We start from the raw sequence: 25283 nt of genomic DNA on the forward strand, positions 1-25283 counted from the left end.
GGCTGTGCTCTTCCTCTCCTGGGGGTGGTGGAGGGAGAGGGATGGGACCCAGCACCTGCTAGCTTTCTCAGCCAGGCCAGGTACAGCCAGACCCTCCCTGCTGCCGTGATAGAGGTGGGTGGAGGGGGAGCCCGAAGGACCAGGAGATGGACGGTAGCGGGAGGGGAGCTGGACGCATCCCGTGGCCTGGGCAGGAGCAGCCTGTCCTCCCTCCAAGTAACAGGACATGTTCAGCCAGTCTCTGCCAGTCCTTCCTGACCTGCCAGTCATTTCCTCCCTGACTAACTGGGGTCATGTGAGGTACAGAGACACCTGTGGTCACATGTTCTGTGAGGAGGTCCAGAGGACCTTGGTCCTTAGCTTAGGAACCCTGCCTGAGGTCGCCCTGCACACACAAACCAGGTGCTTCTGTGGGTGTCCCAGTCAAGTCTTCTGGAGCCTTGTGTGATGGCTGGTGGGGCCCCTCAGGGTGACCTAGCAGGGGACCAGGCAGCTGCAGGGCCCTGAGCACTTTCATTTTATCCTTAGAGGACCTGGCACATATTGACTTATCTTCTTCCTCCTCCCCCCCTTCTTCTCTTTTGCACACGGTAATTCCTCCCTTGCTAGCTTGTAAACAGTCAACCTTTGGCTCTCTTGCCCACCTGGTGCACCCCAGGTGAACATCAGATGAGGTGAGTTCCCTGAGCTGATGGAACTAGAGAAAGTCTCTGTCCCAAAAGAGCAGGAACCCTGGTTCTCCCCCAGAACAAGGCTGCCTGTGTCTCAGAACAATCCAGATGCCCCAAGTTCAGGGACTTTTTCAGTGGACTGCAGAGTTTCAGCCTAGAAGGAGCTATAGAAAGGGCTCAGGACTCCCTCCTCCCTGTCCAGGGAGCTGTTGGCCAGGAAGGTGACATCTGAGCAGCTGACCTGTTGCCCAAAGGAATCTTCTTCCTGCCTTTTGCCTACAGGGGAGCATAAGTCCATGCCCTCCCAGGCGGGAGAACACACAGACTCTGGCCCTTGACTTCTAAAGGTGGACAGGGGACGGGGAGAGACAGGAACGGGGCTTGCGTTCTGAGCCACCCAACTGCCCTTGGTGTGCCCTTGGTATTTCCTCTGGTGCCTACCATGACACAGCTCTCCCTGTTATGCAGGGGAGGAAAGAAAACTTGCAGAAAGTAAGGGACTTGCCCTGGCCCAGCAGCAGGCAGGAAGGCTGCTCTGGTTTCCCCTGGACATGGGGACCTGTAGCATTATCAAGTGACATAGGGCTGACTGGAGTCAGGTGTGGTTGGTGACAGCCGCAGAGATAGCTGCCTGGCAAGAAGTTTCTTGCTGGTGGGTTTTAGAGGAGGAAACTGCTGTGAGGGCAGGGCCATGTGGGGAAGCGCCAGGCCAGCTAGGAGAGAGAGGGGCACGGGGGTGTGGGTGTCTCACTGGAGGTTCCCGGGCAAAGCAGGCAGGCCACCCATGGAGGCTGAACAAGGGCATTTCAGAGCTCTGGGCTCCAGGTGACACCCAGTGTCTGGGCCTTGCCCCTGGGATGATTTAGGGCAGGGGCTGGTGTCCTGGCTACAGGAGCCTGAAGGAGGCCAGTGGGGATGGATTCGGAAAGACTGGTCTGCACATCCCAGGCACCTTGCAGGCATGTGGTGTGATGTCTCTAGGAGTTAGCAAGCCTGGGGTGGTTCCTCCCTGATTTCAGGAGACCCCAACATGCCAACGTGAAACAGGGGTCCACTTTAGGCTTTGAATGTAGCCCTAGCTGCTCTGCCACTGCAACTTATTTTTAAAACGACAGGTTTCCTTCTTTTCTTCTCTCCCTGCTCCTCCCTGCTCCTCCCTGCTCTCTTCCCCTCCCTACCCTCAGGGGAACAGGATTACCCTCCTTCCCCATCCTTGGCAGATTTCTCTGTCCTGAGCACACACCCACCATAGGAAGGCAGTCTTCCAGATTTTGAGGATGGCACCAGAAGATCTCAGAAGTGACTGTCTCCCAAATCAACAAGCGAATTAAAACTCCAAAGAGAACAAGTGGAATATAGCCTTTGAGGCTTCTCTTTAAATGCCCCGTTCCTGCTGAGGGGCAGAATCACAGCCTTTGGGACAGGAGTCCCTGTGTTTCTCCTTTGCTAGCAAAGCAGTAAACACTCTCTTTCCTTTTTCTTAAAACCATGTCCTTGATATTGGTTGGCACTGGGGACAAGGACCAAGCTTTTGGCAACAAACACATCTGACGTATAGACTATGAAAGAAGCTCGATGAATCCTGAGAGCCACCAGAAGTGAGCAGTTCTGGGGTTCAGGCGCTTTCTCCAGGTCTGGCTCTGCTGGCGAGGTCATCTTTCCCAGGCCCGAGGGAAGGAAGAACCTCTGATCTGAGTTTCTCGTTCACCTTAGAAGAAAGCTGTTCTCTGTTCCCGACACTCCTGCTCCTCTCCAGCCCTGTGGGTCCCCTTGGAGGGACATCTGTGCTGGGCCTGGCCCACCCTACCTGCTGCTGCGTCCGTCCAGGTTGGTTGAGAAAAAACCCAAGCTCCTATCCTACAGTTAGAATGAGATGACCTTGAGCCTTCTGGCTTCCTCCTCTGCGAGGTGCAGGTGAGTGTCCTTCCCACAGGACAGAGAGGAGAGGCTCAGGAGCACAGGGAATCTGCTCACGTTGGGTGTCCACTGTAGGGGCGCAGGGGTGTTGCACCTTCTCCCCATGTTGGGTTCACATCTGTCGGTCCGTCCTAAGCATCTCCTGCATGCTACACAGAGACTCAAAGACAGAGAGGGCAGGGGGAGAGCCGGGGGCAGCAGCAGCTCGCCCAGCTCCTTCCCTCCTCTCCAGCTGCTCTGCCTTCAGGGCTCTATCCTGGTTCCCCTTTATTTGTGGCAAGTCTTCCTCCAGCTTCCTCCCACACTGGGGCAGGCAGTGTCATGCTTTCAAGGGCCTTTTCTCTCACCCTGACTGGGGGGCCTGCTGACCTCATCTCCCAGGAGTCTGCTTTCTCTTCTGTGGCCAGAGCATCGGTGCTGTAGAGCATCGTCAGGGTGGGATGAAGTGACTGGGTGTGGACACTTTCAACTCCCTCCAGGAGGTGCAGCTGACTGTGCACCCTTGAGTGAGGCTGGACATGGTGACATGAGAGTGTGGGGGAAGAGGGAGATGGCAAGTCATGGAGGCACTGCTGATCGATCACAGGCTCTGGGGAAGGCTAGCTGCCATGTTGGGAAGATACTCAAGCCGCCATACAGAAGGCCCCACCTTGAGAAGTAGAGGCCTCCCACCAATAGCCACATTCCTGGGATTAAAAGTGGACTCCCACGGGGCCTATTTCCATATCCTTCACTCTCTCCTGGAGTTTATCCATCTCTGTGTTCCAGGAGTTCAGTTTCTGCGGTGTGGTACAGAAAACGAAACTCAGATTTGTGAGGTACTGGAAACCTTCAGGACACTATGAATCTACAGGGTAGAAACTGTACTACCTCAGATCCCCATGGCTAGATGGGAAGACACAAACAAAATGAAAAAAAAAAAAAAAGGAAATAAAGCACTCCAAACAAACCAGGATGGTCCAATTATAGACTCCATTGACAAACCAGTAGAAGGAATGTCAGAGAAGTTGTTCATAATTTACTTAGTAAAACTGCTTTACGACTTTAAGGAGGATATAAAGAGTGAAATCTGAGCTATGTTTCAGGAGAAGGAAGATAACTTAAATAAAGAGATAAAGATCCTGAAAAGAAATCTAGAAGAAATCTTTGAAATGAAGGAATCAATAAACCAAAATAAAAATTCAATGGAAAGTAGCACCAACAGAGGAGACCACTTGGAAGACAGAACATCAGGCAATGAAGACAAAATATATAATTTTGAAAATAAAGGTGACCACACAGAGAAGATGATAAATTGCGTGACGTTCCCTCACCCAGACACAATGTCGGAACAGCAGCTGCTGAAGCCAATAGAGTGGAGCTACTGTGACTACTTCTGGGCTGATAAGAAAGACCCCCAAGGCAATGGCACCGTGGCGGGGTTCGAACTGCTGCTCCAAAAGCAACTGAAGGGCAAACAAATGCAGAAAGAAATGTCTGAATTGGTCTGAAAGAGGATAAAGACTGAAGAAGAATATGCAAAGAACTTGGCTAAGCTCTTTCAGAAGTCATTGGCTGGACAGGAGGAAGGCTCCCTGGGAGAAGCATGGGCTCAGGTGAAGAAGAGCCTGGCAGATGAAGCAGAAGTTCATCTCAAGTTCTCCGCCAAGCTTCACAGTGAGACAGAGAAGCCTCTAATGAACTTTTGTGAGAACTTCAAGAAAGACATGAAAAAGTGTGACCACCATATCACTGACCTCCACAAGCAACTCACCAGCCGCTATGCATAGGTGGAGAAGGCCCGGAAAGCCCTCACAGAGCGGCAGAGAGACCTGGAGATGAAGACCCAGTAGCTGGAGATCAAGTTGAGCAACAAGACGGAGGAGGACATCAAGAAGGCATGGAGGAAGTCCACACAGGCTGGGGATGATCTCATGTGCTGTGTGGACCTCTACAACCAGGCCCAGTCCATGTGGTTTGAAGAGATGGTGACCACCACTTTGGAGTTGGAGTGGCTGGAAGTGGAGAGGGTGAAGATGATCTGGCAACATTTGTGCCAGTACACACAGCTGTGGCACAAGATGGACATGTTCAACCAAAGCACAGTTGAGCCTATGGACCAAATGCTTCGAAAAATGGACCTGGCCAAAGACAGAGAGCTGTGGGTCAGAGAGCACAAAACAGGCAACATTTGCCCTGTGGACATGGAGATCTAGACACACCTGTATGGCCCCGGGGGTCCTGCCCAGGAGAGGGCCTGAGTGTCCCACGGAGAGAAGATGGTGTCTCCTGCTGGGTGAAGCTGCCCTTCCACCCACTCTCCTGTCCACTGAGGAGAGAGGAGAGTGATTCCAGAAGGGTGATCTGGATGTCCCAGCTGAGGGATCCCAAATATTCCCAGGTCAAGAAGACAGACCCGCAACCCTGCTCTGTCTCCAAGGCAGAAGCCCCCAAACCCCATGCCATGCTTGTTGCTCTGAGAACAAACTGAGGCTGGAGCTTTGTAGTCCCTGCTGAGTTCCACAGGGGTGGCCGTCACACGCTTGTGCCCTTGGGTGCCTGAAAGCCCATCCTCCAACTGGTCCCTTTATCTCCTTAGAGACTTTGGAAGATCAGGGGAGGGCCGCCTCTGCCTCCAAGCCAATGTCAGGATCAGACTCATGAATAGAAGGTGCCATCAGCTCAGCCTGCACCTAGAATCCTTTACAGCCCTATTTTTCTCATTATATTCTGGGAGCCCAAATCTAGCTTTTCTTGGCCACTTTTCATCCCCATGAGTCTTGGGAAGGCCTGGTTTCTGTCTTCCCAGACCAACCCTGCCTAGAGAGGTCAGGATGGAACTACCTCATTCGTCAAATTAGCCCCAAGTCGGAGCATTGAATCATGGTTCCTATCAGACCAGCCATCGTCCCTCAGTCTCTGGAAATCCCAATCCATCCACTCCTCAGCTGCTTTCTCAAGGCAGTCCCCACCCTGCCACCCCTGCCCAGTCTCACTGGAGGGACTTTCCAAGGTTCTCAGCCAGCAAGACCTCCTTCAGCTCTGTGCATGTCCAAAGGCTTTGAGGGATGGAGATACCAGCTCACCTCAGAAACCAGATGGGGTCTGTCTGCCATGGTGTCCTGTCCAACACTGGGCTACCTTGACCACCCCTCTCCCAGACTGCCCACCATGGACTCCATGGGGCTGGGTCAGTCCCACATGGGAGAGAGGTTAGGGTAAGTCCCTCTGTCACTCCCATATGGCTCCATCTGCTTATGCATGATGGGGTTTGGACTGCTGTCCCTTGTATGGACACTGCAGACTTTCATAGGAGTTCTTTGCTATCCAGGTGTGTCCCGCCACCTGGGCCTCCAGCTCTTCTGAACTTTCCAGAGCCATATGCCAAGCCCTCCCTTGGTGCCAGCACCTCCTTTCCCTCTGTCCATCTTCCCTGGAGGAGCCTGGGCCAAGTGTGATCCGGGAAGCTTTTCAACACTGCCACTGGGTTCAGCCCATCACTTCCTTTCTCTATCACAGCAAGCATGATCTCCACCATATTAATCTGGAGAATCAGCCTGAGGGGACTGGAAGAAAAAATGACATTGTGAGCAAGGAACAAGTTCTAGCCAGAAACCCGTGCTCTGAGGGTCCATCTTTCTTCATCTTTCCATCAGTGGCTTTGGATTGACCCTTCCATCCCCCATGGGGGCAGAATTCTATGAGCACGATTCACTGATCTTTCCCTCAGTTTTACATGCTAATAGTGGATAACATTAATCTTGAATCTCTCTGCATCTCTCCCTTTAAATTGGAATTGCTTTCTCATAGTTTATATTAGAAAGATGTCCAAAATACTAAAGCAAAAATAAAATAAAATAAAATAAAAGTGGACTCCCCAATTCCATTCACATCTTCAGGAGCCCTGGCTGACAAATCAACCAGTCTCTAGAGAGACCCCAGTGTCGTTTGGATCTGGAGTGTCCTCCACAAGCCTATGTGCTGAAGGCTTGGTCACCAGCCTGTGCCACCAGAAGGTGGTAGAGCTTTTAGGAGTGGGGCTCAGAGGGAGGAAATTAGACCATTGGGGATATCCTTGTCAGGACCCACCCTTCCCTGTCTTTGCTCCTGGGGTGCTATGAGTGAGCAGCTCTGCTCCACCACATGCTCCCCATGACCTTCTGCTTCCCCACAGGACCAAAAGCAGCAGAGCCAACCAACCCTGGCCTGAAACCTCTGAAACCCTGAGTCAAAATAAATCTTTCTTTCAGGTATTTGTGGTAGTGACAGAAAGCTGACTGACACAGACCCTAAGCCAGGACCACTCAGTCAAGCACCTCCCAGGTCCCTGGCTCCAGCAATTGTGTGAGATGATCCATGATGATGCTCTGAGATGCTCGCTTTTGGTGTAACTTGTTTTGCAGCAACAGATAACTAATTTGCCAACAGATAACCAAGTTGCCGAGGCTGGCCTTGAATTTGCAATCCTCCTGCCTCAGCCTACTGAGTAGCTGGGATTACAGGCAGGTGCCACTGCACCTTGCCTGCGTATGGCTTGAAACACAATGTAAAACAAAATGTACAGATGGCCCTCCATGTCCATGAGTTCTGCTCCTTGGGTTCAAACAACCAAGATTCCATTTACCCTTTCTTTTCTTTTTTCTTTCATTCCTCTCTCTCTCTCTCTCTCTCTCTCTCTCTCGCTCATTTCTCTTTTTTCCCCTCCCCCCCTTTCTCTTCTCTTTCACACCAGGGATTGAAGCCAGGGGTGCTTGACCACTGAGTCACATCCCCTGTCCCTTTTACTTTTTATTTAGAGACAGGGTCTCACTAAGTTACTCAGGCCTCCCTAAGTTGCTGAAGCTGGTTTTGAACTTGTCATCCTGCTGTCTCAGCCTCCCCAAAGGCTGGGATTACTGGCAATGCCACTGGGTACCCTTTCTTTTTGCACTTGGAAGTTCCACTGCTATTGAAGAACCTATATTGTTCTCATTGATTTGTGGGTCCTAAAGTTCCTGTATACTTGTGTTTGCTTCTGGATTCTTAGATTGTTTCTCCACAAATACAATGTTGCCTTCGTGGATAATTTGATATAGCTTTTAAATACAGAAGGGGCATTCTCCTGCTTGAACTTTCCCCTGCCCCCACCGCCTTCCTTCTTTCTGAACTTCCTTGACTATTCTTGAGGATTATCTCTTCTAGATGACTTTAGGATCAGCTTATCAAGTTTTTTGAAAAATCCTGTTGACATTTCTATTGGGCTCAAACTTACTGGTGAAGGGTATATATTTCTGTATCTGGGAATGGATGTTTTTCTGGTTTAATTTGAGCTCCTGTCATGCCCTACAATCAAGGTTTGGAGTTTTAAAAAATGTGGTCTTACACATTTATTTTCAGGTTTCCTCTCAGAGATCCCTGGGTGCATCTGCGGACCTCTGAGGGCTGCTTCTTGCTCAGGTTCCACCGTAGGCGGGGCCACCGAAACGAGACTGTCACTGTCAGAAAGTGGGGAGTCCTGGGGGGCACAGACAACAGGGGTCTGATGTGCAGAGCGCGAGGCAGGGTGGCGGGTCCCGGTCTCCACCTAGACCTGAGCGTCCTGGTCCCAGAGGGCGGCTCCTCGGTCCCGCCCACCGTTCCAGGAGCGGTCCGCACCTCCACGCAGCGCTCCAGTCCGGTCTCGGCCCCGCCCACAGTTCCTGGTCCTGTCCCAAGCTTCGATCCCCGCTCGGGGCCCGCCCACTCCCCCCTCAAGTCCCGCCCACAGCACGCCCTGGTACTGTCCGAGGTCGCGCTCGCCTCCCGGCCCCGCCCACAACCCTGGTCCTGTCCGAAGTCGCGCTCACGGCCACGGCTCCGCCCACCACCGCAAAGCCCCGCCCACAGACTGTGGTCCCTTCGGAAGCCGGCTAACCGCCGGAGCCCCGCTCGCCGCCCCGGCCCCGCCCACAGCCCGGGGTGCCGGCCCGGCCCCGCCCCCCTCGGGCCCCGCCCCGCCCCGCCCCCGCCGCCGGCGCGCCGCTCGGGAGGCCTGCTCGCCCGCGGTGTAGAGGTCCGGCGGCGGCGTCCCGTCCGGAGGTCGTCGGTTCGAGTCCTCGTCCGCGTCGCGGCCCCGGTGCCCGATCTGGTCCCGCGGGCTCGGCCGTTGCGGGCCGCGCGGCCCGGCGTTCGTGGCGAATCTGCCGCCGCGAATCGGCTGGCCCGGCGCCGGCGGCCTCGCGAGAGTGCGGCGCGCACGGACGCGGGCGGCGGGCCTGGCGGGCTGAGGGCCGCGGGCTGAGGGCCGGGTGGCGCGGGCGGGCCAGGGCGGGCCCCGCGGCCGCACCATGACGGGCCGCGTGTGCCGCGGCTGCGGCGGCACGGACATCGAGCTGGACGCGGCGCGCGGCGACGCGGTGTGCACGGGGTGCGGCTCGGTGCTCGAGGACAACATCATCGTGTCCGAGGTGCAGTTCGTGGAGAACAGCGGCGGCGGCTCGTCGGCCGTGGGCCAGTTCGTGTCGCTCGACGGTGGGTCAGGGGCCAGGCAGGAGTGGGGGCCGAAGTCGTCCAGGGGCAGGGGCAGGGGCAGGGGTCCGGGTAGGGGTAGGGGCAGGCGCAGGCGCTGGCGCTGGAGTGGGTGCAGGGCCCGGGCAGGGGTCCCGGCAGGGGCAAGGGCAGGGGCAGGAGCTGGAGTGGGTGCAGGGCCCGGGCAGGGGTCCCGGCAGGGGCAAGGGCAGGGGCAGGAGCTGGAGTGGGTGCAGGGCCCGGGCAGGGGTCGCGGCGCGTGCCTTTCCCTCCCCTGATTCTGGGACTCGCGCCTCCCCTTAGGCGTCCTCGGTTGTGTGTGTGAGTTGCTCCGCAGAAGTTCGGTTTTTCCAGAGTTCAGGGTTTGATGCTCACCAATTGATATTTTGTTTCTAGATTAGTTTTGGTGTTCCCTCTAAGATGTTTTTGTCAACCCTGAGGTGGATGTTTGTCTCCAAAAAGTTTTTGTTTTTAAAAATGTTTTGCGTTTACTTTTATGTAGTGTTTTTATTTTCCCGGTGCTGGAGGTTGGACCCAGGGCTTCAGGCTGCTAAGCCTGTGCTGCCACTGAGCCTCGGGTTTGCATTTAGATCTCTGCTCCGTTTTGCCGTAAGCTTTGTAGAAGGCGTGATGATGTGTGGGTTGAGGTTCACTTTCTGCTGCGAATTTCTCACCTTCCGCAGTGTATGTTGACCTCCTGCCCTTTCTTCACGGGGATGCTCTTGCTCCTTTGGTACAGATCACTGAGTCCCTTCCTGGTACGTGCTTTTCTGGGCTCTGTTCCGTTTCCATTATCACCACCACACTGTTTCCTTTATTGCGTGTTTGTTTGTTTTTACTGTTTGGGGATTAAATTCGGGTACTGGGGATTAAACTCAGGGCATTGGACTTGGTTTATTGTATGTTTTACGTTGACTTTTAATCAGTTATTGCGTGTCCTCTAACTTTGTTCTTCCTTTTCAAAATCGTTCCTTTTGTAGTCATTTCCCCCTTTCCTTTGCTTTTACAGGTTTTTATTTATCTACAAAAGTCCTGCTTGGGTTTTTAAGAGAATTGCATAAAATCTCTTGATAAACGTAGGGGGATATGACATTTTTTTACTGTCTTGAGTCTGCCAGTCCACGAACACAATGTGTCTCTCCATTCATTTAGGTTTTCTTTGGAATCTTCCATCAGCCTTTCCTGGTCTCATAGCTTCTCTACATATATTAGATATATTCCTAAGATCTGCTGGAGCTATTGTGAATGGGATCTCTTTTTTTTTTGGGGGGGGGGGGTACTGGGGATTGAACTCAGGGGCACTTGACCACTGAGTCACATTCCTGGCCCTATTTTGTATTTTATTTAGAGACAGGATCTCACTGAGTTGCTTAGCTCCTCACTCTTGCTGAGGCTGGCTGGCTTTTTATTTATTTATTTATTTTTTTTTTGTGGTGCTGGGGATCGAACCCAGGCCTTGTGCTTGCAAGGCAAGCACTCTACCAACTGAGCTATCTCCCCAGCCCTGAGGCTGGCTTTGAACTTGAGATCTTCCTGTCTGAGACTCCCAAGCTGCTGGGATTACAGGCGTGTGCCACCCCGCCTGACATGAATAGGATTTCTTTTAATATTCAGTTTGCATTGATTCGTTGATAGTAGTGTGAAATATATTTAAGATAGTGTTTAGAAATATGGTTGATTTACCTTTTTTTATCATCATCATCATATCATTATCAAATCCAGGGCCTCTTGCATTCTAGGAAAGAGCTCTACCACTGAGCTACACCCCTAATCCAACACAATAACATGATTGATTTCTGTGTGTTGGCCTGTTCTGTAACCTTGCTTAGCTTACTTGTTCCCGGTTTCTTATGGACTTCCTGGGATTTTCTGAGTACATAGTTATGTTGTCTATAAATACAGAATTATTTGTTTCTTCTTTTTGTTTTTCTTGTTTTGCCTTGTAAGAGACATTTTTGCCTTGTTCTGATCTTAGAAGGAAACTTTGTTTCTTCTGTTCAGTGGGACGCTAGCTATAGTTTTTTGATTTCTGTACATTATCAATAAAGCTGAAATTCCCTTTCTACTCCTAGTTTGCTGTTTTTTTATGAATAGATGTTGAATTTAAAAAAAAATTTGTTTCAGTTGTTAATGGATCTTTATTTATTTTTATGGGTGCTGAGGATCGAACCCAGTGCCTCACACATGCTAGGCAAGCGCTCTACCACTGAACCACAACCCCAGCCCTAGATGTTGAATTTTGTCAGATGCTTTTTCTACACCAACTGATACTGTCAAATGTTTTTCTTTTGTCTGTCAGAGTGACCGATTTTTTTAATTTTTAAAATTTATCTATTTGTTTTAGTACTAGGGTTTAAACCCAGGGTTGCTTACCCACTAAGCTGCATCCCCAGCCCTTTAAACATTTTTTTTTTTTTTTTAGAGTTGCTTAGGGCCTCACTAAGTTGCTGAGGCTGGTTTTGAACTCACAATCCTCTTGCCTCAGCCTCCCAAGCCACTGGGATTACAGACATGAGCCTCCACATCCAGCCTCTGATTTATTTATTTATTTTTGTTGTGCTGAGACTGGAACCCAGGGCACTGTGGATGTTTTAAGAAAGTGCTCTGCCACTGAGCTGGACCCTCAGGCCTTGACATTTGAACACTCAGCCTGCCTTGAGTTTCTGGGGTAAGCTACTTGGTTATGGAATATTGTTCTTTTTGTGTGTTTCTGGGTTAAGTTTGCTAATGTTTTGTTTGAGGACTTTTGTTCATGTGGGATAGTTTCCTTCAGTGTCCTTGTCTGCGTTCTGTATTAAGGTGCTGTGCCTCAGGCAACGAGTGGGAGATGGTGCCTCTCTTATTTTCTGGGAAGGATTGCATAGAATTCATGCTATTTTCCTTAGGTGTTTGGTAGAGTTCACCAGGGTAGCCTTCCGGGCCTGAAGGTTTCATCTTCAGAGAGTTTCCAGTTATAAATTCAGCTTCTTTGACAGTGGAGTTTGTTGTTAGGTTTTGGATCATTTCACCTTGGGCTGGTTTTGGTCATTTGTTCTTGGATTAATTTTTGGATTAGTTGATCTGGTGGTTCAATTTATGTGCCTAGAGTTATTGGTGGCATTCCTGTGTCCTGTGATGTCTGCAGGATCTATATGACATCCTTCTTCTTTGCCAATGTTGGTGTCTTGTGTCTTCTTTGTCTTTCTTGCCTGAAGTTTATCAGTGTTGTTGGTCTTTCCAGCTGGCTTTGGGTTTGGGTTTTTTCTGCAGCTCTTCCCTTCCTGTGGTCTGTTTCACTCATCACACAAGCCTTTGTTCTTGTGGGTGACTTCCCAAGGGAGTCTTCCAATTGCTGGAACAGTGGCTGTGTGGCGGATTGTCTGCAATCTTGTCACAGTTGCCAGGACATTGATGGCTGCTGGGGTGATAACAGCAGTAATGAAACAAATCATGGTGGTGGCAGACAGAGGGCTTTCTGTGGGAAGACACTGTACCAGGTGGGCCCCATGGCCTGGTGAGAGCCGGTTGTCCTCACTGCATCCTGGGGGGTAAGGGAATGTGGTGTGGAGCAGATTTGGGGTGAGCTCCCACCCATGCCTACTGGGAAATCTGTCATAGGGCCCTTGAGCAGAAGGTCACACATGCTCTTAGGAGGCACCAAAATACCTCTCCAGGGAGAGGCAGCCCTGGCAACCAACGGTTGAAGCTCTTGGGGAGGACCTTGGGGAGGTGCTGTGGGGCTGTGGTTCTTAGCTCCAGGGGGTGGGGGTGGTGCAGGCTCCGTCTGAGTGGGAGGGCATGATGCTCAGGGCATTCTCTTCATCTCCCAGGTGCCCACCTGGCAACCCCCCCTTCCCCATTAGTGTGATTACACAGTCACAGAAACTGGTGACCTGTCAGTGTTGAGCACTTGAGCGGGACCCCAGAGCCCTTTTGCCCAGCTTGTCCTTCCTCTAGCCTCATCCTGAAAGCTGAGCTTTGCTCTCCGGATAGGCTGTTTCCTAGGTCTCAGGCCCCTGTCTTGCTTATTGAGACTAAGCTGGACACTTCGCAGGCTCCTCTGGAACACGTAGCTGTCAGGGTAGGGTGGAAGACCTGCCACAGGAGGGCCTGCTGGGAACCCACTGTGTCTGTGCTCTGCGTCCACAGCCCATGCAGAGGGGTGGGAGGGTGCAGGACTGTAGGCCCTGAGTGACCGAGTACAAGGCTGTGGGCAGGCCAAAGAAGGCTGTGCCACTCCATGGGGGTCTGTGCGCACTCCCATGTGTAAGGAGTGTGGGGCAAAATAGGACTTCCCAGAAGCACACACCCAGTGTCCCGTGCACACCCAGGCCTGCTTCTGTCACCGTGTGGTGTGCACTCGTTCCTGCTGTTATGGTCATTCCTGAGGATGCTGGTGCAGAGGGAGCTCCCACACCAGGCAACCTGTGACTCCTGTTGCCTCCTTGGGGTCCTCTTCCCCTTCTGCTGGAAGCAGCAAACCTTCGGTGTCACCAAAACACATGGGGGTGAGTTGGGGGCATCTCTGTGCTTCCTATAATCAGAATTCTTTTTTCCCTTTTTTTGCGGTGCTGGGGATGAAACTGAGGGCCTCACATATGTTGGGCAAGTACTCTTAAGAAGTCCTGTCACTAGAACTTTTAATGGCTGGACACTTGTGCTTTACATCAAGGTGTCTGTAAGTGCTGGTGCTTTTACCCTTTACCCTTTTGTGACAGTTGCTCCATTGCTGAAAATGGGAAAGGCTCACTGCTGCAGCCATGGAGAGGGCCCAGGAGGTAGAGCCACTCTTGCCTGCTGGGGCGCTCTGCCCTGAGGAAGGGTGCATCTGTCCAACCCTCTATCTGTGACATGTGGTGGGAACTGAGTGTGGGGCTGGCAGGGTCCTGTCCCCAGGTTGAAAGACTTGGGGTCTATTTGTATTCTGTGACTGTTGAGAGTCCTGCCACGTCCCGGCCAAAGGTACCTGCTCTCAGAAAATGCTGGCTGAATTCCACCCTGGAGGCACCTGGATGTGGGAAGTCTGGTCCACTTGTTGGCCTTCCTGTCCCACGCTTTCTGTCTCCATGGTCAGGTTGTGATCTCGGAAGATGAGCTCTTGGGGCATGGCCTTTTGAAGAGGGTTATCTGCAGTGTTCTCACACCGCAGCGGCTCTGCAGCGGCCATTGGAAAGCAGTTTCTGGGCGTTGTGTGGTCTTCATCCACAACGCTTTAGGTCTCTGTGGTCCCGTGGCACCTCCTGTGGCTGCTCACATTGGTGACAAGTTCATCAGTAAGACCAGCTGAGTTCCTTTCCCTGCTGTGCCACCCAGGGTGGTCTCAGATAGATGTCTCCCCTTAAAAGGAGTGGCACTGCAGTAGCAGGAACTCTTGGTTGGTGACATTGACACAGTTCATGAGCATTTTCCCATGTTGAAAGAGTCTGGAGAGGAACAGAGGAAGTGCTGTGTGTGGGCCTTTTGGGCCCCTTGGCTCCATTTCTTGCTGTGGTCCAGGATGTGGGTGTGGCTGGCCAGTGACCTGCCCATGCAGGCCATCCTGGGGAGCGCCCTTAGACCCCTTTGCTGCACAAAGGGGGTCTTCAAGAGGACTGGAATTCCAGGTCGCTCCCCCGCTTCCACAAGGGGGCGATCTCGCCCAGGCCTGGCTCCATGGTACTTCCTGCCTGAATTTTTTGTTATAAAACTTATAGAAATACTAAATGGTTTTACAAGCAGAGTGTAATTGAAGGATGGACATTCACAGTTGGCAATTTGGGCCAGAGGTCATACTTGGCCTCCCCAAAAGATGAAAGAAGAAAGCCCAAGTGTGACCCTGTGCCTTAGCATGCTGAGGTCTGCTGCAATCCCAGATGATCAGCATCTTTCCTAATGAATGCAGTATTACTTGACTTTTATTAAAAGCACATGTCCAAGGACTGGTTGTGGCTCAGTGGTAGAGAGCTTGCCTGGCATGTGTGAATCACTGGGTTCGATTCTCAGCATGGCATATAGAAAAAAACAAATGAAAGTTTGTCAACAACTAAAAATATGTATAAAAATTAAAAAAAGAATACATGACCATTTATGTTAGAGCTACAGAGACTTTTTTCTTTTTTGAAAATAAAGGTTGGGGGGTGTATGTGTGTTGGAAGCAAGTGTGCTGAGGTGTATTGTTCTGGTCTACAGATGACCTGCAGATAATTGAAGGTTTCCTTTTTTTCTTAAAGATTTCGAATGTAAAAATTCTAGAGTTTAGAAAAACACTGTCACAAAAGAAAGGTAGGGAACACAGGCAGTGAGACCTGTGTTGGATTTCTACAGATCCAAGTTGATACATCGGTGTTTGAAGCCCCCTTTTCTCCTGGCCCACCAGGCCCCCGCCCCCGGCTCCCCTGGTCCCTGTGTCAGGGCTCCCTAGCCCATGCACTCCGCACTGAACTTCTTGTGGGGTTTGTAGAGACTCGTGTCAATCAGAACGTTTCTGGGGCAGAACATGCTCTGTTGGAGAAGGTTGCCCGCTCTTGCTTGGGGCTGTTCCTCTTTCCCCTGCTGAACTGGCTGGCCCTGTGGCTATGTGGAAACCTAGGAGGCAGCAGGCAGCAGGGCTCAGGTGGCTGTGACCTCACTGAACACTGGTGCTCTTAGACTGTTGCACTCTGTGGGAGGGTGGTGTACAATTGGGTAAAGGCCCAGCAGCTCCAGGGCCACTTAGGATATGATCCCTGTGCTCCAGGACCTGCAGTGCGGTGGGCAGTCACATGCAGGTGTAGCGTCTGCGAGTGACTGACCTGTGGAGAAGGACACAAAGACCCAGCCCACACTGTGCAGGCACCCCAGGCTGCAGGGGGACAGTGCTTTGCTCATCCAGCAGCTAGAGGACAGAAGTTCACTGGGACTCATTGTGTTAGGAACATGGTTGGAACATGCAAATAGGGATGGTCTACCCTCAGGGCCTCTGGGTTGAGGCCATGCCTATCGGCTAGTGGAACAGAGGAGCCTCTCTGTGGACCGTGCTTTGTTCTGCATGCAGTGAAGGGGCAGTGGGTCTTTGCCATCAGGCTGTGGCTAACCTATTTCCTCTGTGTTTCCAGGTGCTGGCAAGACCCCAACCCTGGGCGGTGGCTTCCATGTGAACCTGGGGAAGGAGTCCAGAGCGCAGACCCTACAGAATGGTATTGCCCTTGTGGATGTTGCCAACAGGGGGGTGGGGACCAGGAGGTGGAGTCACAGTGCTGGGATGAAGATGGGGCAGACAGGCTGGCTGCTGCCTCAGGTGCTGTGTTGCCACCCACTCCCCTCCATCTGTGGCCTGTTATGGCCTGCCACTCTCCAAGCCAGGGCTGCTTGCACTTCTGGGAAGAACTGTGCCTTGAGTCCCCTCCCCTGCCATCAGGGCCGCTCAGAAGGAAGTGCCTGGATGGTTCCTGGTCTTAGTCAAGATGAATATAGCAACAGCAAGTTTATAGTAATTTGCCATGGCAGTAATATTTCCCTTATGTTTTATAGCAGTGCCAGTCTTTGACAACCTGGAGAATCGTCCTTTCTACCCCTTGACCAGCCCATGTTGGCCAGTTGCTGAGGGGTGGAGTGTTGGGACCTTCATTCACAGCAAGGATGCGTCTCAGCTTCCTATTGTGCCATTGGCTCTGGCCTTGTGGACTTACGCATAGACTGGTAGTTAGCTCTTTTCCTACTGATTTCTGGGTTGATTACTCTCTGGCCAGATGTGAGGTTCTGTAGAATTTCAGCCTTTGAACAAAGGTCTCCAGGCTTGCACCATGGCCCAGCTATTGGTCAGTTTGGTTCCTTTTCCTGCAGGAGGAGGGAATAGCACTCTGGGCTTACCCTCGTGGACTTTGATTCTGTTTGTTCTGCTGACAGCAAGAGGGCGGGAAAGCCTCCTGCCTGGCTGGTTGTGCGCCTGCAGGAGAATCTGTGCACTTTTGCCCGTCTCGGCACTCCTAATTGGGGTGCACACACACGGGGACCTTCAGTGCTAGCAACACACACTCATGGTCTTCTCACCCACTCTGGCATGGCCCACCTGTGCTTCTGGTCTTTGCCCCAATTATCTCCATTTTTGCTCCTGTTGACTTTAACTTTGTTCCTAATAGTGCATGGGCATTTCCAGAAGCCTGCTGTTTATTAGAGCAACACACGCAGACCCAGCTGAGGGCCGAATGGCGTTAGTGCAGACACATTCATCGCCATGAAATCAGAAACTAAACAGGAGATAATCCATCTGACTTGTAAACACTCCTTCATACACCCTTGCCTTGCTTTAAGTAGGAAATCTGTGCAGTATCTGTGCAGTATCTGTGCAGCTATGGGTGTCAGTGGAGGCAGGAGGCAGGCAGGTTTGGGGCCCCTTGGTGTCCATTCTTCACGTGGGAGTCCTGCACCCTAGGCGAGTTACCATTTGGTTCTAAGAGCCCTCAGCGGTCACCCTCTGGAGAGCACTCTCCTGAGGCTTTCCCCTGAAATCCTGGGTGGCTGCCTGCAGCGGGAGCTGTGTCTCGCTCCCACTCTGCACGCAGACTCCCTCATCACCTGCCTGGTTGGGTGCTCCTGCCTCCAGCTTGCTTTTCCCACTGGGCCCTGGTGCAGATGGCCTATTCCTGGCCTCTGCCTGCCAGCGGGGACCTTTTGCCCGCTCCTGTGAGTTCATGCCAACTTTATCTTCTTTATGTCATCTGGTACAGCTTGGGTAGGTGTCTAACGGGGCAGATTTCAGCATGCTTTCCAGAAGCCTCTAGAAACCCAAGGGCACTCTGGCCCCCCTGTGGTGACTGCATTTCTGATGCATTGGGGTTCTGCCTGCCTCTTTTTTTTTTTTTTGGCACTAGGATTTGAATCCAGGGATGGTTAGCCACTGAGCCGCATCCCCAACCATTTTCATTTTATTATTTTGAGACAGGGTCTTGCTAAGTTGCCTTGGGCCTCACTAAGTTGCTGAGGCTGGCTTTGAACTTGTATCCTCCTGCCTCAGCCTCCCAAGCTGCTGGGATTACAGGTGTGCACCACTGTGCCCAGCTCACTTCTTTGTGTTTGTCTTCCTTTGTAAGATGCTTTGCTGCCTTTTGCTGGTTTGACCATGGTTTCCGTGGCTTTTTATTCTGCTTATTCCGTGCTCCTTACCTCCTCCCACCCTGTGGACTGGAAGCTATACATTGTGGGACAGTTCTTGAGTGGCTACCCTAACTTTTTAGCAGAGGCACCCTTTCAGTGACTGTCGTTCCTGTTGGAGCAGAGCTCAGCTCATGCAGCCATTCCCCCAACTCCAGCCTGCTGGGTTTGCTTGGAATCTGTGAATTTGGCTTTAGAATACTGCTGTCTGTGTTAAGGCTTGATTGCCTTTCTTAAAAAACAGTAAAGATGGATGCAAATGAGCAACTGCTCCTGCCACCGTGAGGGCTGCTGTGTCCACCTCACTTGCCTCCTGCACTGTACTCTTCCCTGGACTGCACTTTGAATTTGCTGGGCATGTGCCGTGTGATGCTGGAGAAGGGTTCTGGGGAGGAGAATCTCTTGACCACCTGTTTGAATGAGTTTGTCTTCCCACTGGGATGGCTGTTAGCATAGTTTCAGGCTCAGAGAAAACTTGAGCAGAAAGCACAGAGATGCCCCCTGTACCCAACCCCACTTGCACAGCTTCCCACCCTGGCCTTGTTACCATGGATGAGCCCATGGTCTGCACTGGGGTCACTCTTAACGTGGACATGCTGTGGGCTGGGACAGTGTGCTTGGCTCGTATCCACCATTGTCCTGTCCAGGGGTAGCCGCCCTGCCTGGCTCTTTGTGCTGTCTCCAGTTTTGCCCTTTCCAGGAGGGTACAGAGTTGGACTCACCTGGAACGCAGTCTTGTCAGACTGGCTGCTTTCATGTGGTGATGTGCCTTCAGTTTCCTCCTCGTCTTCTCGTGGCTCGGTAGCTTGTCTGTGTTCCACTGTCTGGATGGACCCCAGTTTTTCTTTTCCTTGGTTGCTGGGGTTCAAACCTGATCTCGTGAGCATGCTGAGCATCGCCTCTACTGCCGAGCCACACCGTCACCTGCTGCAGGCCCTTCGGTTACTACCAAGTTCTAGTGGTGGTGAATAAAGTTGCTGTAAGCGTCTCTGTGCAGGTGGACACGCAGTATGACTGCTGTGTCCCAGGGAGAGAGCATGTTTGGTTCTGAGCAAAGCTGCCGTGGCTGCATTCCCACCAGCGGTGAGGGAGTGTTTCCAGGGCTCCGATCCTCAGCATGGCTGGCTGTTGTCAGTGTTTGGTTTTGACCATTCCGGAACGCGCTTTCTTTAAGTGTGTAGGTAGACCTTTTATTGTTGTGTAGTATTTTAGATGTGGATATGCTGTAGTTAGTCTTGTTTCCTTGGAAGGGACGTGCAGTCTCCTCTCTTGGCTGTTCCTGTCAAGCTGCTGTCACGTCCCTGTCACATCCTTGGTGGAAGCAGGACTAGCTTCTCTTGGGAGCATGCCTGTGGATGAGGCTTTTGGTTGTAGTGTACGTGTGTGTTTATCTTTATTGAACAGGGCCAGAAGCTTTTCCACAGCGACTGGGCACCTTGCCCTGCACAGCAAGTGGAGTGTGGAGTGCAGGGTGTGCATGGAGCACCCCCTGAGTCTGACTGACGACCTTTGCTTATGCTTTTGGCCATCTGGACCTTTTTGTTAGTGAAGTTCAGCTGTGAACACCATGACAGCCTGTTTGTTCTTATTAGAGAAATCAGGCAGCCAGTACTTAACTTTCTGCAGGTGGAGTGGAGGTGGTCTGGGGGCCAGGGGACCCTGGTGGGACTGGAGGTCTCTGGGGTGGCAGTTCTTCTTGCTGTCCCAACCTTGCCCTACCCACACATGCCCACACTGTAGGCCTGAGGCCTGCGTAGGGCTGACCTCAGGACCCTCTGCTGCTGGCCTCTGGGCCTCTGCGTTTTCATGGATGTGTCGGAGCCTCCTGCCTCTCCTGCCATGAGGCGGTGCTCTCTTCCCTTTCTCTTAGCCCATAGCTTTCATGGAAGCTCTGCTCCAGAGAGGTGTGTGGCCGTGGTTGTCACCAGAGCAGCTCCCTGAGCCCTGTGGCCCTCAGTGCTGCCATGTGCCTCATCATGGCTCCCTCCCTTTGTAGTGTGGAGGGACGGCTTGTTGGGCCGTCCTTCCTCTGTTCCCTCCTCTGGCCAGGCAGCCAGCTCTCGGAGGGGAGTCTGTCTGGGGCTAGACTTGCTGCGCAGTGGGGTGGAGATGGTGCTTGGGCATATGGCTTGGGAGTAGGGGCATTTCCACCTGGGGGATGGGCAGCCAAGAAATAGCACCAGGCTGAACCAGCACAGTGCCCAGAGAGCCTCCCGGAGAGGCACATGCGTCCTTGTCACAGCTACCACTCAGGGCTGGAAACAGGATGTCCCTTTTCACTGACCATATATAAAAATTGATTGGACATATACACATAAAGGAAAAGGGCAAATCTTGTTTTTACGCCTAAATTTTTAAAGAGGTTATGTGAGGCTTCTTTTTAATGAGCGCTGTTTTGAGTGACAGCATCCCGGTAAATTACTCCTCTTGTGTCCTAGGGAGGCGCCACATCCACCACCTGGGGAGCCAGCTGCAGCTGAACCAGCACTGCCTGGACACAGCCTTCAACTTCTTCAAGATGGCCGTGAGCAAGCACTTGACCCGAGGCCGGAAGATGGCCCACGTGATTGCGGCCTGCCTCTACTTGGTTTGCCGGACAGAGGGCACGCCACGTATCCTTTGTTCAGGGAGCCCCTCAGAGGACTCCATCTTGGTTCGTGGCTGATTTCTTCAGAGGTTGATTTGGTGGTTGCGAGCACTCAGTCTCTGTTAAGCCTGGGCTTTCTCTCACTGGTGGAGGGCGTGAGAAGCACGGTGCCCCTTCTGTCACAGCTTGCATCAGGGAAGCCAGGGTTTTGCTGCCTCCTGGGAATCATGCCCTGGATTGTCTTCAGATCTTGAACTGACTTGTACCTGGGTGCCATTTTTGGTGTCCTCCTCTGGTTTAAGGAGGTGGGGTGTTGCTGCCAAGGCAGATGTAGCAGACTGGGCTTGGTATCCCTGTAGATTTGGGGGTGGAGGAGGAAGGGGGTGGCCTGCAGTGCCTGCCAGCCTTGCTCCTGCCCTCACAGCTTTGTTTCTCTAGCACCTCAGGCACCTGGTCCTGACCTCTTCTGATGCACACATGCATTGGGAATTCTGTCCGTTGGACTTAAAGAAACCAGGGCAACTCAGCCCCCATCCTGCACTGTCTGCTACGCATGTGCCTTTTGGAGTTTCTTTTCCTCTTTCCTTGGGTCCTCTGGTCATGTTCTCCTCATTTTTGGGGTCATCTTCTCTAAAGGCTTCCTGAGAAAGGATCTGCTTTGAGCTCTGAGCATGTGAAAATGGTGGAGTACAGATTTTCCGTTACAGGTCTGTTCCACAGGCCACAAGGCGATGCAAGTCGCCTTTCTCCAGCACTCCGAGTGCGCTGGTGCCCCGCTGAGCCCGGACTCTTGGTGAGACTGTTGTGCTTCTCCCTGCAGGCCTGGGCATCTTCTGCTTGTGGGCAGAGGTACGACCTGGGGGCGCCTCCCTCTGGCAGCCTCTGGGCCTGGACTTGCCTCAGGTCTTCCTGTGCACACAGCGCCTCCCCACTGCGGGCTGCAGAGGTCTTGCCTCTTCTCTTCCCCTTAAGCTTTGTTTTGCTTTGGGGTGGTGGCTAGGTGTCGCCTTCTGACAGCGATACTGCTGTTTACTGGTGACGAGTCCTTCCTCAGGTGTTGAAGTATAACATTAGAGAAGCTTGCCAAGGCAAGCATATGAAGCAGGTTTCATTTTTTCATTTAAAGGTAAAAATACAGATTTCTCCCAGGAGGGAGAAGGGGACCACGGCTGATGTTTTAAAGTTCCAAGAAGTGAGCGCACTCTACATCTTTTATAGGCTCAGGTCTCTTTTGCTCTCCAGTTCTCTCCCCGCTTATCTCTCCTTCCTGCCTACCTGACTAGGCCTAGTTTTGAAGGTGAGATACAAAAAGTGAGAAGCAGATAGGCAGGGGCAGGCCAAAGTGATTCAGGCAGGTAAGGACCCGGGGGGCATTAATCAGCAGCTCCTGGCCCTAGTCCCTGAGAAGGGCAGGCAGATTTGGTAATCAGTAGGCTCCAGAGATCCTTGACATTCCATTCTCCGAGGGGCAGTCTCCAACTTCCAGAGGCAGATGGCTTTCATGTTCTCCATTTCCTCGATTTGACCCAGTCCCCTATTTCTACACTAACTGCCTGTCCCCAGTTCTGGCTTCAGCAGCCTCTGTGTCTCTTGCTTCCAGGAGCTCTGCGCCGTGAGCAGCCTTTTCCAGCCTGTGCTCCATAGGTGGCATCTTCTCACCGTTTCGGAGGTGCTGTGGTCCTCCAGGCTGCTCCTCTCAGTTTGTCAGAGGCTGTCGCCAGGTCTGTCCTGTGTGAGGGTGCAGGCTGGTACACAAGGTACCCTGCTGGTGGACTTGTGGCTTGTTTCTGGTGGGCAAACTTCACTTTTAGAATCTTGTTTTTTTTTTTTTTTTTTTTGCCCCGGTACTAGGGATTGAACCCCGAGACACTCTACCACTGAGCTATATCCACAGCCTTTTTATTTTTTTGTTTTGAGACAGGTCTTGCTAAGTTGCCTAGTCTGGCTTAGAACTTGTAATCCTCCTGCCTCAGCCTCCTGATTTGTTGGGATTATAGGCTTCCACAACCACACCCAGCAATTTTCAGAATCTGTCATTAAAATGTCCCTTTAAAAGCTAAAAATTTATCATTTTAGCACCCAAGGATATTGCTGCAATCTGCAGGTCTGACTCTTAGAAACTGGAGAGGGACAATGGGGGATTAAGAAAGACAGACACTTATGAGAGAGAAAACTGGGACCAGGTGGGACATCGTCCTCTGATGGAGGAACAGTGACCCAGAGCTAGCTCAGCATGTTTATTATATAGGTCTTATCATTAGAAGTGTTTCTGTGAAAAAGTTTCTTCAAAGCAGGCAAGGCTTGAAGGTCAAAGCACTGGCAAGCAGTTATAATTATCTAGTTGTGCTCCTAATTCTCTGTCCCTGGCAGCTGGTGTCTGAACTCAGGGTCAAGACTGATAGTTCCATGCCTTGCACAGAACTTCCTCAAGCAGGGCGTCACCATTGCAACTGGGCAGTCTTGTCCTGTACCTTGCACAGGAAGTTCCCAGCACAAGGGCATCTGCAGCCAAGAGGCAGTCAGAGACCATGATCCAAGTCACTGTTCTCCAGAGTGTATAAAGTGTAATTGCTTTAAGACAGTCCCCGCACACTTTAGGAGGAGGGCCCAGTCCGCATGACAGCCCTGCCTCTGCCAGGAGTTCCCGCACCTCTTCCACCCTTTGAGCTCCTCTGTGGATGCTGCACTGAGAAGTCTCCCTGCCTGGAGTCGGGAGCAGCAGCACCATTGTGCAGAGTCTGGGGAGCAGGACCCCAGTGTGGCCTGGACATCTGTGGAAGCCTGGGGGGCTCGAGGTATGTTGTCTGTGCCAGCCTCCTGTGCAGAAGGAGCATGCTTGACTGCCCTGCACGCGAGGAGTGTAGAGTGAGATGATAAAGATAAGGAGGACAGGCAGGTGTGCTCTGGCCTGAGCTTGAGGTGTGGCTCTGCGCCTGGTGTGCTGCTGGTGGGAGGAGCAATGACAGCGCAGGGGAGAGCCGTGTCTCCCGAGGTCCCATTACTTCCGGCCACTCCTGGGTGCTGCTTGAGAAGCGGGAGCCTGTGTCTGCACAGCGCTCCTGCCCTGGTGTTGGCAGCAGCCAAGAGCTGGGAGTGCCCCAAGTGTTCGCCTCTTGGTGAACGATCAGCCAGGTGTATCTGAGCAGGGAGGGGTGTCATGAGCCACGGAGATGAGCTACGGAATGAACTGTGGGGACATGTCCAGCAGGGTGATGGGCACACGGCTCTGCAAGTGAAGTAACAGCCACGCACAGCGGGTATTGCTTTTGCCTCACGACCCTGCTGAAGACGACATTGTGCTGCGGGCTGGGCTTTGGAGTGAGGCCAGCGCTCCAGCCTGTCTGGGCTGCAGGTGGCCTAGGGGGGCTCCACCTCCAGCCTTGCTCTCCTCAGTGTCTCAGGCAGCTGTGTCTGGCGGCTTTATCTCTCATTTCCAAGTTTACCTGGCCCTGGCAGTGCTTGTGGGGAAGGTAGGGGACAGATGTGACAAGCTTCTCTGTTCCCCTTCAGGTTGATGGTAGCACCCTTGCCTACCCGGCCTGCTTGTCCTGCTGCCTCTGTCTGCCACCTCTCTGCTTTCTCCCTTCCTGCTGCACTACTGTGGCCGTCTGGCCAGGCTCACAGTCTGTCCCAGCTCCTCCGAGTCCCACTCTGCTTCCACCTGAGAGCTGTACCCTGGGAGGGTGTGTGGAGCCAGGCCCTGCCCCCAGCCGGCCTGCTCTGGTGGCAGCCCTCCTTGCCCTGCCCTCTCACACTGCCACAGGGCACCTGGACTTCTAGGACATGCTCCTCATAGCAGGGGCAGCAGCACCTTCCACCCCAAACTACCACCCTGCCACCATCAGTGGGGCCTGAGCAGTCCTGTGCTGTAAGCTCCTTGTGCGGGGTAGGGGTGCCCTGGAGTTGCACTTTGGGATTTTCCTGTGACCCCATCCAGGCTGTGGGCAGGAGTGGGTTGCCACGGGAAGACACAGGAAATTCTTGTTCAGGAAGAAAAAGGGCAGGATGGAGGCTTTCCCGCTCATTCCTTCCCCTTCCGCCTGCCTTTTGTTCTTGCCTTGCACACATGGCCCGTCCCTCTGCTCCCACAACCTGCTGGCCCCTGCTACCAGTCCCTGGTCCCCAGAGGAGCCAAGACCCATTCGGGACCAGCCAGGCTGGGCTCACCCTGGGCCCAAGTCTGCCCCTGATTCTCCCTCCATGTGGACTGCGGGAGGCAGTAGGGGAACAGGGTTGTCAAGGACGTGCTGTCCAGACCTGCTTCCAGGTGGCATTTGGATGTGACGGGCACTGTGGGTGCAGAGATACCTCTACCTTTGTTGTGCAGGTAACTTGTGTTGGTGTTTGTGCTGTGCTGTGTCTGGATGTTAACCCAGCTCTGTGTGTAGACACATTTCTGGGAAGCCAGCATGGTCAGGACAGGCAGTGGCCCTGGCAGTGGGTTTAAGTGGTTGGCTCCAAGGGGGAGGGTGGTCTGAACACATAAATCCACGTGCCGTCCTTTCCTCTTGCACACCTGGCTTCGTGGCTTCACAGGGACCAGACTTTATGCCTGA

General features: G+C 52.7%; 1 protein-coding gene across 2 annotated transcripts in view; it reads left to right on the top strand.

Annotated features, from left to right (window-relative positions):
* The first annotated feature begins 8543 nt into the window (after nt 1-8543).
* Nucleotides 8544-25283, top strand: part of BRF1 (BRF1 general transcription factor IIIB subunit) — a 50450-nt gene continuing 33710 nt past the window's right edge. Inside the window, exons 1-3 of one of the 2 annotated variants that reach the window (XM_079127447.1) lie at nt 8544-9056; nt 16106-16186; nt 20579-20752. In XM_079127447.1, the coding sequence (XP_078983573.1) occupies nt 8873-9056; nt 16106-16186; nt 20579-20752 (439 nt within the window). In that variant the 5' untranslated portion in view covers nt 8544-8872. The remainder of the gene's footprint in view (nt 9057-16105; nt 16187-20578; nt 20753-25283) is intronic. The other variant, XM_079127446.1, reaches the window with a different exon arrangement.

Source organism: Sciurus vulgaris, assembly GCF_902686455.1.
Source record: "Sciurus vulgaris genome assembly, chromosome: 2".
Lineage (NCBI taxonomy): Eukaryota > Metazoa > Chordata > Mammalia > Rodentia > Sciuridae > Sciurus > Sciurus vulgaris.